This window comes from Astyanax mexicanus, chromosome 21, assembly GCF_023375975.1.
Source record: "Astyanax mexicanus isolate ESR-SI-001 chromosome 21, AstMex3_surface, whole genome shotgun sequence".
Lineage (NCBI taxonomy): Eukaryota > Metazoa > Chordata > Actinopteri > Characiformes > Acestrorhamphidae > Astyanax > Astyanax mexicanus.
The window spans coordinates 39,556,792-39,571,501 of NC_064428.1; the positions used below are offsets into that span (position 1 = coordinate 39,556,792).

Sequence of the window (14,710 nt, forward strand, 5' to 3'; positions counted from 1 at the left end):
TGTGTGTGCGTGTAATAAAGTGAAATGGAGAAACAGTCATGGGGAAAGACTGAAAGTTCAGTAGAGGTAAAGAAGAACATCCTGAAAGCGTCTGAGAGAGTTACGAAACACCGCAACCACTTTCAGACGGTCTCTGAAGTCGGCAGAAGCAGCGGTACGAAGAAAACTACTAGAAACATGACCAGATTTCTGCATGTCATCATCTGTTTCCTCACAGGTAAGACTGAATAAATGATTAGTTTTATAGTATTTATGTAGTTTCTCGTTTTATCTTACACAGTGTTTTTATATCGGTTTTAGGCGGAGCACTGGCAGATGTGATCAGTCTGGAGGCTCGTGTTGGAGGAGATGTTCAGATCAGGTGTTCTCACGGCTTTGCCCACAAAAACGTGAAGTACTTCTGCAACAAGACGTGTTTAAATCGGGACGTTCTCATTAAAAGTGATCGAATGCGTAATCCAAACAGGAAGGGGAGGTATACGTTATTGGATGAAGGTTCAGGAGTCTTCACCGTGACCATCTCTGGTTTGAAAAAGTCAGACTCTGGGACTTACTGGTGTGGAGTTCAAAGAATGGTTAAAGACACGTATCTCCAGGTGATTCTAACAGTACTGGAAGGTAAGACCTGCAGAGCTTAACATGAGTAGAACTGTACTGAGTGTGAACTATTGCTTGTATAAATTAATCAAAATTATGACTACAAATTTAATCAGATTAAAGTAGAACTCCAGTGTAAAATGGACTTTTGTTTGTAGTAAAACATGATAAAAGTTCTTATCTTTGATGAATAGCTCACCTCCACTCAGAGATCCAGAATTTTACAGGTTTATCCAACAAACACCCTTCAGACTGGGAGATACGGGGCATAATTTACCCTGATAAATCACTTTTTACACCGTTATCCAGCTCAAAGTAGCTCCACACCTCCTTACTAGAATCTGGAGAGCCCTGACATTTAAAACGAGGCATTAATAGGGGATCAAAAAAAAATATCTATCTATCTATCTATCTATCTATCTATCTATCTATCTATCTATCTATCTATCTATCTATCTATCTATCTAGCTATCTAGCTATCTATCTATCTAGCTATCTAGCTAGAGCTTCGTGTGCCACCATCACTGAACTTATAATAACATAGACCTATATATACATAGACTCCACATAGCGCAGCAGCCAGTGCCATATGACCGGTTATGTGGAGTCTATAAGAACCCAGATCAATAAGAACCCTCTCTGTTTTGCATGCATTTAATGAATATGCAGATGAGGGCTCTCTTTCACCCGTGATTGGGGGAAAAAGTCGCCTTTTTCACGCCTGAGTACGCATTCTTGATTCCATGAGATTTTATCTAAACTGGTGTTAATGGATGATAATGGTGGAGGGTTCAGGATTCCTACCACATGAAACTATTAGCTCGATTAAAAAAAAAAACGTAAAGTAAATCAAATTTCTGACATTCTAAGACACTTTAAATCATGGCATGTGATCTGTGTGTCATTAATTTATGAAAAAAAAAAACGTTGGAGTCAAGTTTGATTCATGCTGCAACTTCTGTTCTGTTGGTAACATCCTGTTTTGTGATGTTGTTGTAGCTCCAGCAACCACGTCATATACCCAGTACCCAACAGCCAGTCACCCAGGAAACAGCCAATCTGATGCATCAGGTGACGATTAAACATCTACATAAAGTATCAAATTACGGTTTTTAGTCCTTACAGAAGTTAAGCAGATCCTTTAACCTCAAATGCAGCATACTATATTAAAAATGGTGCAAACATAACATATAACCTTCTTGTATTACAGTTTAGTAAATCATTTCCATGTTAAAATATTTCTGGTGTATATAAACACTGAGATTATCTCTGCAGCTTCAACCTGTAAAGATGTACAATCTCCATTATCCTGTGTTGTAAATCGTATCCCGCATTTAAATAGTAATTTCATAAAAAAAATAAATAGATTAACCTTATAACCCTATTTTTTTACTAATTTAATGTGATTTAGAACACTTTTTAATGACATTTTTATGGGTCAGGGATGGTTTATGACATTAAAAGCTCACAGGCCTCCAATGCAATGAAAAAAAAAAACTTAATAGGATTTATTTGCTATATATATTTTATAGTAGAATATTACTAACATTACTTCTTTTTGATACATTACAAACAAAAAAACAGCATTCTTACATTTTTTTTTCATCACTGTAGATAATTCAGGTCTGAAAGGGTTAAGTAAACAACAGAGAAAATAAAAATAAAGTGGTAAAAAAGGGAGGGTTGCAAATAAATAACTGAAGACTAAAAGCTTAAATGTGAACACAGTGTTAATTTACCACTAAAATTGTTAATTGGCAAATTTAACTTGTGGAGGGAAAGAATTAAGGAAAGAAATGAAGGGAAAAAGTACAGAAAAAGGAAGGAAAGAAGAAAGAAAAGCAGGATAGAAAGGAAGGTAAAAAAAGAAAATCATGTATTTAAAATTCTCCAACTTTTTAATGTTGTGTTTTTCAGTAAAAAGTACTGAATCACGGACAGAGTCAGAAACATCTTCCACCATCACGGGGGACTTCTTCACAACCACAGATACAACAAACCCTGAAACACCTGAAAACAGTATGTATAAAATCTTCTGAACTGATCTGACCATGTTTTTATTTCATTTAATCTTAAATATCTCTGTAAAATAAGCAATATTCTCATAGATATGATTAGACATAAATATTCTGATTTTGTTTAAAATAGTAATAATATGGGGAGTAATCCAGCAGACTGATACGCTGACACTATGATCAGGAGATCGCCAGTTCCCTGAGAGAGCACAGTTGACCTTATACTGCTAATATTATGATAAAGATTTATATAATATTAAAGAAAAAATTTAAATGTTAATGTGTACAATAAATTATGCCACACCCCTTCTTAAAATTGTGTCATTTTTATGTTTTACAGGACAGCTTGTTTACATCGGCTCTGGTCTGGCCTGTTTGGTGCTGATTTCTGCCATCTGTCTTTTAATTCTGATAAAACAAACTAAAAAACGCAAATCTGAAAAACACAAAGCTGGGAAGGTAAGATTTATTTTTATATATGCAAGTGAGAAACTCTCTAATGTCCAAAAGTACAAATATAACATTTATTATTATTACATAATAAGAGTGCAAGAGCACATCCATATATCAAATTATTGCAATATTCGATTGATTTTCAAAAATGTTTATTGATTTTTAATTATTAGTTTAGATTAGTAAAGATTGGTGTCAGAAGTGGTTCATTTATAGTGTTGTGTTTAAGCCCCGCCTACTAGATAGCAGACTTGTATTCCTGGTTAGTCTCTAGATCATACTGTTCTGATTGGATAAAAGGTTAATTTGGTAACACACTTGGTAAACATACTTATAACACATTATAAAACATTCATTATGCATTATAAACATGGTTATACATATTTGTACCAATGCTATACACATAACAGCTTTATAATTGTTATGCAATATGAATTGTGATTATAATGCCTCCTCAGTTGTGTTTAAAGTATGCTATGATTATTTTAACAGCTTATATTAATATATATATATATATATATATATATATATATATATATATATATATATATATATATATATATATATATATATATATACGTACATTTTTCTTTTATTTAACTTTTAAAAATTATTATTGTTTTCATACTATTTACATATTTTGTAGAATTTGATGTAAACTACTGCAATATATCGTCTTACTTTACAGTTTTGCAACATATTGCAATACAATGAAATGAAATACTGAATTGTAACCCGTGTTTTTTTTATATGTATCGTATTTACTATTTTCATATTTTTATATTCTTCAGGCTCAGATCGACTGTAATAATAAACACAGCAAACCAGAGAAGGACCTTCAAATCCCCATGAAAACCAATCAGCAGAAAACCCCTGAATCCTTCTCAGCCAATCAGAGCACACCTCCCATTAAGAACCCTCACCCAGACCCCAGTTCTTCTATATACTCCAACATTACTCCACACTCTGAAGTGAACTTCGCCCGTCAGTCTGAGGACATCCATTACTCCAGCGTTATCTTCATCAGAGAGAGCGACGCCCACAATTCCCACCTCGACTCGTCTCCAGGAGAAACAGCAGGACCTTCAGTCTCGCTCTACTCTACTGTGATTCCTGCAGACAGTTCACTCTCCGCTAAAAACACTACTGCAGTTATATATTCCACTATAGGGAAAGAAAGCTAGAGCTAAAAGCTAATCCAGCTGACCCACTGTCACACCTTGCTTACAGGTGAGGGTGGTTGTGCCGCAAAAAGGTAGTGGGGTTGTTGAAAAATAACAAAAATTATGGCAAACCACAGTAGCACATCTAGTGCAAGTGATTTTATTAGGTGAAAGGTGCAACAAAAAATAAGGTAGTCAACAAAGCAAAAGAAAAAGAAAAAGAAAAAAAAGAGGGGTCCCCTTTAGGACGTAGAGCCCTCTCACAACAGCGCAAATCGTTCCGGGACAAACCAAGAAACCGGTAAAAGTTGGATCCATATGTGATTTCTCAAGAAATGTGCAGTTATATTGCAGCGGCTAATTTTTTAAGAGTTTTTGAGCATTCCCGTAATGTCAAATACACATTGAATCCTAGGTTGTGCTATAGAGCCAATGAAATACGTATATATGAAATTTAAATTTAAGATCAAAGAACAGCGTAAGTAAATAAGGCCTGTAAAATTTTGTAAGTTTTTATCCATTGTAACCTCCTCAAACACCTACCAACACCAAAACATATTCACTTCCTGTTTTAATGGGGTATCTCAAGCAATTCAACTGTCCGCCATTTCGTCCTCGTTTAAGATATTGACTATTCCTTCGCAATTTATCATCATTTATGTTAGTAGTTTATTGCTGACAAATATCTAGTGTATTCAACAAGTTCCCTAGGAGGAGTTTGACAAAGTATGCAAAAAATGTGTTTAAAATGCACATATTTCAAAATGGCCGACTTCCTGTTGGGTGGAGTCAATCATACCAATGCTGGAAATGTTCATGTTTCTATTTGGTCTAGTTTTGCGACTCCATTAAATTAAATGCCCACCATTATGCCACCATTTGGGCTCTCAACTATTCCTTTGCAATTTGTCACCGAGTATGTCTGGAGACTATCCAAACCCAATTTAGAGGAAATCTGACAAAGACTCAAGGAGGAGCTCCAATGAGTATGTCAAAAATGTGTAAACATTTCACAGTTTCCAATATGGCTGACTTCCTGTTGGGCAGAGCGAATGCATGCCATGGAAATATGTGCAGGGTCATATTGTCTGCTTCTGCCAAAAATTGAGAATATTGGAGAATTTTTTAGAGAGCTACAGCTAATTTAATGGCCTACACCAATTAGGGGGTGCTGTAGATTCCTCTAGCTACACATGAGAAAAACAACAAAATATTTCTAAATCATTTTAAGGACTTATTGAATCTGCCAATTATCACGAGGCTGGGAGCTTTCAATGAATGCGATATAAAATAGGTGGCTAAAAATAGGAGTTGATGAAACACGAATATACGAAATTCCAATTTAAGGCCAAAGTATGGCCTAAGCCAAATAGGTCTGTGAAGTTTTAGGAGTTTTCAAACATCTTACCTCTTCCGAAACCCAGCGGGAAACTTCTTATTTTGCGACTTCATGTCAAAATGGCCGACTTTCTGTTGAGCGGAGTCAAATAAAACCTAGTGAACCCTGTTCTTTATGAGATGGTCAATGAGCGTACCAAAGTTGGTGCACATTGGACAAACTTCATCCTGGCCACTGCCGATGTTTGAGGGCGCTATGGAGCTCCTGAACCACGCCCAAGCCCATGCTCTATGGAACTTTTACATTTTCGCCAAGTTTGAGGCCTGCGCCAAAATACGCGTTTCTATCGGATAAGTTTCTATCGGAAATGTCAACATTTGACTTCTAAACCTTGGCTCATACACAAATCCCACCACACCCCACCAAAAATGAAGCCTTAAATAGGCCACCACTGGTCTACCAAACCCAGCCAAAACCAGAGTACTTTCCTCTGCAGGGGAATACGCTAACAAATTAACACATAATAAATCAAATAGTCATACAATGGAAAGACAAAATATTCAAAACAGTCATTGTTCACATCATAGGCAACAACCATACAAAATAAACCTTCACAAAACAAAAGAACAGCATACTTAAAATCTTATGAACCTCAAAGAACTCCCCTCTAAATGGTATTACCCAAAATGAGGCCTACTGAGCATGCCTCAATTTGCTCAGGCACTATTTAAGAGCAGCTAAAACTGAGATTGGGCCCTTTGCCAGACCAGGAAGTGAAAATGGAGCATGGGAGAGTGCAATTATTGTACCTGCAGCTATTAAAAAGAAATGTATAGCTTAGTAGCATAATTTAACTATAAAATGTGAGAAATTTTCCAAGATAGCAAAATGTTTAACTTTTAAGGGGGGATTAATATTGACTGAGAAAATAGCTTAAAAATATTTATGCAGTAAGTAAGTAAGTAGAGCAGGGGCTGAAAACTAATTTGTTGGTTTTGTCACACCTGCATTACCCAGTTCACTCCTTCAGACACTGAGCGTTTAGATTATTATAGTATTATTATAACCTAATTTCCAGGATATAAGCCAACACTTTTTTTACACACTTTAAACACTGCGGCTTATTTAACTATGGGAATAATTTGTTCTGTTTTAAGATGTTCAAACCTTGTCACATCTCAGCAGTTCAATCTAAGCTTACTGTAAATAAACTGAAGCACTTTACTCACCCAAATAAACTGTTCAGTTTATTCTGTTTGTGAATTGATTTCTCTGAATCTGCTATTGATACATTTGTTTGAGTAAAATGAACATTGAACATTTATTTTAAGAGTTCAGAAATCAATATTTGGTGGAATAACCCTGGTTTTTAATCACAGTTTTTTTCATGCATCTTGGCATCATGTTCTCCTCCACCAGTCTTACACACTGCTTTTGGATAACTTTATGCTGCTTTACTCCTGGTGTAAAAATTCAAGCAGTTCAGTTTGGTGGTTTGATGGTTTGTGATCATCCATCTTCCTCTTGATTATATTCCAGAGGTTTTTAATTTGGTAAAATCAAATAAACTCATAACTCATACATATTTTTCATGGGGAGAGAGCCAGAAGGTAACAGACAAGGAGGAAGACTGAAACAATGGCATACACAAACCTTAGAATACACTGCATCTCCAAAAAAGTAAATTTACAGGATAAGAAAAAGCTTTTAATGGAAAATAAAATGCCAAATTCAAATTATATCAAAATTGCAAAACATACAAGGTATTTGTATTAAAATAACAATATTCTATCTGCAGTATTTGTATTGAATTAGATTGCATGGGTATAACTGAGCACATAATATGACACATTAAGTGCACTTATATTGAACGAGCTCTTCACACCAGACTAAACACTAAGGCTGTGTCTCAAACTGTGCTCTGGCTCACTTAAGAGTCTGTAAAAATAGTGCACAGCTGTTAGATGTGCCCTTGTTTTGTACTATAGTAGTGTGAAGTCCTGAAGAGTGTGTGGTTTGAGACGAGGCCGGTTTTAAGTGTGATTAAAAGGCAGTTACAAAGTCAGCCACAGGTCAGATGGTCTGAAAACCCACATCCTGCTGCCACACACACACACACAAACACACACACACACACAAACACTCTGTGTGTATATATCTGGGGGGTTTCTCGTAGGCTTTGTGGTTGGTTCAGTGTTCTAATCTAATTTTAATCTACTATTGGTTTCAACAAAACAACACCAGCTTTGGTTTGTCTTAAAATAAAAATGATAAATAAAAATAATAATACAACCATAAAAGCTTAAAAAACGTACTTTCCTCATAAAAACAGCAGAATACTGACCCCACAACCACGTGATGTTGATGATTTCATAACCACTGCTGTTTCTGAGAGTCGGTATGAACTCAAACTCCCACATACGGAAGAATCGCCTCAGCCGTCGCCATTCAGCTTAGATACTGCTTTAAAATTTCACATATTTTAAAGTGAAAACGCATATATTAGAGCTGTCACCACTTCATAAAACAGTAGATAACCAAAAAAAAAACACAACAAAACAACAATTTCCATGAAGTTTTACTGCTGAAACTACATTTAAGGAAGCTGAAGTTCTTAGAAGTGGCATTCAGGACTGCCGGATGATCGCTTTTCCCCAGGATGAAGATCTTTCTCAGCACCTTTTTTACTCTTCTAACTGGTAAGATTTTCTAAGAGTCAATCAGTTTTTGAGCATTTTGAATAACAATCTGATGTTCTAATGAAGAAAATTGAGCAGGCTTCAGTTTTTCAGTCACTCAGTTCCAGTAAAACACCCTAATGATATATAAAAACATAACATGGTGAGTACAAAGTATAACTGGTGTGAAAGGACCTTGTTTTTAATGCACCAAAGAATGAGAAACTTTTTTAAAAGCTTTTTCATTCATAAAAAGCTTGAGTTTGATGCAACAAACACCACTGAAAAAGAGCAAGTTTAGATCAATACATTCGTTATGTGGCGTCAAATAAGGAGAGGTCCCCAAATCCCCCAAAAATTACAGACTGTCGCTTACATGTACAATAACAAAATATGATGATTCCTGTGTGGAAAACAGCTCCAGTTGTGAGTAATTATAAAATCTGTAAATTGCAGTAAACAGAGAATTAAAACACTTTGTTCTCTCTTTGTTCTTGCAGTTGTAAACAGTATGGTGAATGAAGAGATTAAAGTAACAGGAATAGAGCACAACACTGCTGTGATTGTGTGTCCGTACACTAAAGGATATGAAGATTATCCCAAATACTTCTGTAAGGGAATCTATAAAGAGTGTAGATACATTATAAGGACTGATGTTAAGGAGAGGTGGAAATATGAAGGAAGATTCTCTCTGCAAGACGACACTGATAAGAAAAATATTGTGGTGACCATCACCAACCTCAGCATGAACGATGCAGGACCAAATGGATGTGGAATTGAGACAACAGGACAAGACCCATTTACTCTAGTCCATCTGACTGTGATTAAGGGTAAGTCTCTTAGCTTCTTTTTCTTTTATACCACTGACATGCCAAAAGGTCTTGTGTCCCATGACTTTTGGCATGCCCCACTGGAGGCTAAAGGATGCCGCACTGACCTGTGGGACTTCAAGTCTGGTCGAAATAAACATGCTCAACCTCGCTCAAAAGCTAGAACCTCACAACTTTGTGTAACACTTTATGAGCAACATACAAATCACACTGCTGTCCCATGACTTTTGGCATATCGGTGTATTAAGTGCTAAGTGCTGCGTTCCTGTAATGCTTAACTGTTCCATCTCTCTCCATCAGCTCCTAAACCTCCAAAACCTCAAAAACCCCATCAATCAACCTCAACTACTGCCAAAACTTCCACCCAAACTCAACCAAAAGGTAAGTGCTGCAAAAGTTACATGGATTTTATGGATGTTATTTTTATGTTATTCAAATAGAAGATTTCTATTTAGTAGCTAAAACCAGACATTAGCATTGTTGTAGGACTAGCGACTTAAACAATAAGAGCAAAAATGTAGTGATCTTTAGATGCGCAGCTTGATTTAGGGCGTGTCAGTGTGTCTTTGTTATCGTAACGGTGGGAAAAGTACACTTTATTCAGTAAAAAAAAATGCAAAATTCATGTACTACTACTTCTCCTTATTTATCATGGGTGTCTTTCTTTTGGGTGTAAAGTGAAATAAACCAATCAGAGTGTCTCTTGCTCATCGTTCTCTTTAAGAGTAGATCAGGTGAGCTCTGTCTTTGGTGTATTGCTATTTTAACGGTGCAGCTACCTGGACGTGTTCAACAAACTCTTCTCAGCAGAGGAAACTGAGCTGCTGGTTGACGCTGTGAAGGAGCTCCAGCAGCTCATTTACGGGAACAGCAATGTTATTTTATTTACTATTCTGTTTATTGTTGATGTAAAAGTTGCTAAGATAGCGATGAACGTCTCACTGTTGGCGTCTGTCTAGGTTGTATTCAGTCAGTGGAGCTCCTGTGTTTTCTGTTACCAAGATAAACAAGCAAAACTCCAGAAATGTACCTGAACACACCTCATTTCCAGAACACCACGCCCATCAGTGTAGATATATTCAGAAGATCTGCTGCTGTTTAAACCAGACAGGAGGAAGGAGGGAAAATAGACTGTTGTCAGGCTGTAAGATAGCAATGAGCATCATGACTTATCCAACCCCCCATCACGTGCATATAGTTCTTTCTGTATGTATAATTCCATATGTTATTGATTCTAATATTAAATGAACTGTGTTATTCTGTAAGATTAATCTTTATTTCAATTATTTAACGGAAAACTCATCCATCTGCTGTGTTTACAGGCTGTACTTATTCTCCAACAGGTAAGATAGACCATTTTATCACTAAAAGCTAAGCAAATGCCAAAATAATTAGGTGTGTAAATGTTTTGAAACTTTAAAAATTAAATATATGAGTCAGAGCCTGTGTGGGCACACCTATGTATACTGGTCTGGAAAAAAAAGACTTAAAAATGATAAGTTTATTTGATTTTACCAAATTAAAAACCTCACAAACCATCAAACCACCAAACTGAACTGCTTGAATTTTTGCACCAGGAGTAAAGCAGCATAAAGTTATCCAAAAGCAGTGTGTAAGACTGGTGGAGGAGAACATGATGCCAAGATGCATAAAAAAAGCTGTGATAAAAACCAGGGTTATTCCTCCAAATATTGATTATTTCTGAACTCTTAAAACTTTATGAATATGAATTTTGCATTATTTGAGGTCTGAAAGCTCTGCATCTTTTTTGTTGTTTCAGTCATTTTGCATTTTCTGTAAATAAATGCTCTAAATTACTAAATATTTTTATTATGAATTTGGGAGAAATGTTGTCTGTAGTTTATAGAATAAAACAACAATGTTCATTTTACTCAAACAGAGTCCTCCAAAGCAACAGTGACTAACAGAACAGGAAGTGAAACAGGGGTCACAGTAAGCTCCCCTTGGCTGCTGGGCTCAGGTCAGAACTCTTAAAAAAACCCACACACTTTCTCTCCTCTCTCTGTTTTCCGTTTTCTTGTTAAGGATTTCTTAATATTATGGTACAAATAACCCCATTATATCTTTTAGCTGTTCCAGAGGCTCTAAAACACTAAGTAACAACATTTGTCTTGCTTTACTTGGGCTATATCTAGTTTTTAGCTGTTCCAGATGCCCAAAACCCCTAGTTACAGCATTTGCCTTGCTTTAGTTGGGCTAAAACTAGCTTGTAGCTATTTTAAAGGTTGTGCTAATTAGCATTTAGCTGTTCAAGAGGCTCACAAGCTTGCTTTGGTTGGACTAGAGCTGTTCAAGAGGCTCACATTCAACAGCTAACAGCTTGCATTTGCTTGCTTGGTTTGGCTAGAATTAGCTTTAAGCTGTTACAGAGGCTCTTCAGTACAATTTGGCTTGCTTTGGTTAGTTTTAAGCAGGTCTAATGACTTCTACTTGCCAGATAATCACATCAGTGCATGCATTAGCCTAGCCTGACTAGCATTAGCTTACAGAATTTTTAGTCTCTCTTTTACATTCCCCTGACATTGTTGTTATACTTAGCCTTGAAAAACTTTTGATAGAGGCTTGACTTTGGGTACAATTTTGCTACTAACTGAGATTTGAATTTTCTATTTTTATTTTTTGCCCTATAAAATTATGCAGATGTATTCATCTGTGTTGTAGGAGCCATCGGTGGAGTCCTGCTGATGCTGGCAGTAATATCTGCAATGTTTTATGTCTTTAGATGCAAACCAGGGAAGAATGAAACAGGTATACAACATAAAATCATGTAAACCTATAAAATAAAGAATATGTACCACTTTAAGATATGACTACCCATAGAATTGTGTATGAATGATTAAACGATTATATCAGTCAGTCATAGACACAACACAAACCTTATAAAAGTAGTTAAAAACTAGCTTTTAGTTGTTCCAGAGGCTCTAGAACACCAAGTAACAGCACTTGTCTTGCTTTGGTTGGATAGTGGGGTTGACAGTCATACAATACATACCTTTAAAACCAGCTAAAAATAAAAATGTTTAAATTTATGCATCTATATTAAAAAAATATCACTAAGGAATGTATTTTTTTCTGTCCCTGTCTTTAGATCATGTGCACTCAGAGGTGGACAATGAGGTTTGTGCAGATTTATTTTTTAAAGTTAATTTACATTAATTAATGCTTCAAGTTACTTGATTTTGGCCCTAACATAATATCATAATAATTTAGGGTGTGTTTTTGAACGTTTGTGGGGATATGACAAAACATTGCAAATATTTTGTTTATTTAATTAATGTTACTAAACAATATAAATACAAAATAAAATATAAATACAAGATTTTGAGCAGAGACAAAAAGATCTGTTAACTTACAATCTATTTTGTAAATTAAAGTAACTTACTCTGATATTATATAAGGAAATCATGATAAAAATGTATCAATTGTCAGTATTTACTATTTAGTTTTTGAAAAAAGATTTTTATGCATTATTTGTATGAAACTTTGCAATAACTTTTGAAATTGAACATTTTTAGGATGTTCGCTTGTATGAGGAGATACAGCCCTCCAATCCTACACAGGACGCCGACACAATCTCCACCAATCAGAACCCTCGTCCAGCATGTATCACCATATACTCCTCAATAACAAATCCAACCCCTGAATTACACTCTGAATACACACTGGCTACAAATCCTAAACCAATTACAGACTCCAGCCAATCCGACCAAAGCTCAAACGACCCAAACTACAGTAAAATATATTTCATTAACAACAAAACTTTAGATTCTACAGTGAGTTGCAACGATACGACATATTCAACTGTTCAAAAAGTCTTAAAAGACTAAAACTGAAAAACGAAATCTTAGCTGAATGTAGTTCAGATTAATCCACTATTGGATTTTCACAAAATTAATTAACCCTCTATGGCATGAATTTTATATTTCTTAAGAAAAATAATAATAGCCACCACTGCATTAGCTTTATTAGAATTATTTCTCTAACAAATATGGTTTAACTGTATATTGTTGCCCAAATGAAGACAACAAATGGAAAACAACAACACATTAGCAAGTAGATTAATAGTAAATAATAAAATGATATGCCATTGAATAGCACGCATTTAATTGTTACAGGACTCATATTAATAGCATGCATCATTTTTGTTCATGCAAAAATGAAATACAAATCTGCTAATTTAGCAATTAGCTTATTAAATCCCAAGTAAAATGTAAAGTCGACTTCTACCACCTAATTTTATTGGATGATGACATTATAAGAGGTCTTCTGACATTGTACAAATAAAAAAAACACGTTAGCAAGGGAATTAGTAGTAAATAAGAAAAAAATATATATATACGCCATTAAATAGCATGCATTTAATTTATTTTGCATGCATTTTAATAGCATGCTTTATTTTTGTTTATGTAAAAATGCAATATAAATCTGCCAATTTAGCAATTGGCTGCATTATATCCCAAGCGAAATATAAAGTCAACTTCTACCCCCTATTTTATTGGATGGGGACATTATAAGAGTTCTTCTGATATTATATTTAAAAACTAACATCATGAAATTTAAAGGGAAGTTGTGGTAACCAAAAAGTGGTTTGCTGCCTGAGGGCAAGACCAGGCAATAGAAGGTTAATATAAACAAAAAACAAGATTGAGTACTGGTCAGGATGATGGCAAGGTATCATTAATATATATTATAGTATATGGAATTTAAGGAAGTTGCTCAACGGATGGGACATTCCTTCCTCTCTATTTCTGGATTTCTGCCGGTATTTAACTGTCCTTTATCTACAGTGTATACCAGGAATACACCATGAAAGCTATTAAGTACCACCCACAGTGGGCAGTGCTTGGGGTGTAATTATGGTGACCATCTATCATCTTTCTAGAACTGTCCAGGCATAAAATCCTATGTAAATATGTACATATTCCATGTTTACTATTACATATGTACTGTATATTTAAACAACACGTAATATTGTTGTCCTTTTTGTGATTTTTTAGTCAACTGAACAAAAAGATTGAATTGCACTGTAAACTAGATAGATATTTTGTATATTAGACCTTCATTTTGCCTTGCCCTTTCGCCTTGTTGTGGATATCCTGTGTAAGACCACATAGATAGATAGATAGATAGATAGATAGATAGATAGATAGATAGATAGATAGATAGATAGATAGATAGATAGGTCTCTGAGTTGTTTATGATGCTGCGCATGATTAAACTTTTCCTCAACCTCCACTGTATGTAGAAATAAATCCTCAGAAATACGAGTTGATCAGAGAGATGTTAGGTTGTCAATGTCAACCAGTGAATTCATGGCCCCGCCCACAGGTGGCGAAAAACTTGGGCTATAGCATTATGAGCTACAGCTAAGAATAAACTAACAGCTCTGTTTACAGAGCTAGTTAGCGTTAGCTATCTTGTGTAAGTCACTGCAGGTTTAAATCGGATCTCCGGTTGATTCTGTGTTTTACAAAGACCTTAAATAAACACCAGGGAAGCATGGTTTGAAAAGGCAGCAAAACTTGTCAGAACATCGGTCAAAGCGGCGCCATTCACGTCAGATTTTTTTAATATAAAGCGGACTCTGGGGCTTAAACGTGGTGAAACTGCCCAA

At 35.4% G+C, this 14,710-nt stretch overlaps 3 protein-coding genes across 6 annotated transcripts in view; 2 read left to right on the top strand and 1 right to left on the bottom strand.

The window, feature by feature from the left end:
• Positions 1-14,710, bottom strand: part of LOC107197313 (B-cell receptor CD22-like) — a 191,480-nt gene that overhangs the window by 23,226 nt on the left and 153,544 nt on the right. The window lies entirely within an intron of this gene.
• LOC111196691 (CMRF35-like molecule 3) lies at positions 73-4,847 on the top strand. The gene is made up of 6 exons (XM_022686060.2): positions 73-217; positions 301-618; positions 1,597-1,668; positions 2,515-2,616; positions 2,953-3,071; positions 3,857-4,847. Exons 1-6 carry the CDS (start codon positions 178-180, stop codon positions 4,247-4,249), a joined length of 1,044 nt encoding a protein of 347 aa, XP_022541781.2. The 5' UTR covers positions 73-177; the 3' UTR covers positions 4,250-4,847.
• LOC111196684 (uncharacterized) lies at positions 7,981-13,120 on the top strand. Its single transcript, XM_049469537.1, has 6 exons — positions 7,981-8,266; positions 8,746-9,075; positions 9,376-9,456; positions 11,758-11,844; positions 12,185-12,213; positions 12,612-13,120. Exons 1-6 carry the CDS (start codon positions 8,227-8,229, stop codon positions 12,921-12,923), a joined length of 879 nt encoding a protein of 292 aa, XP_049325494.1. The 5' UTR covers positions 7,981-8,226; the 3' UTR covers positions 12,924-13,120.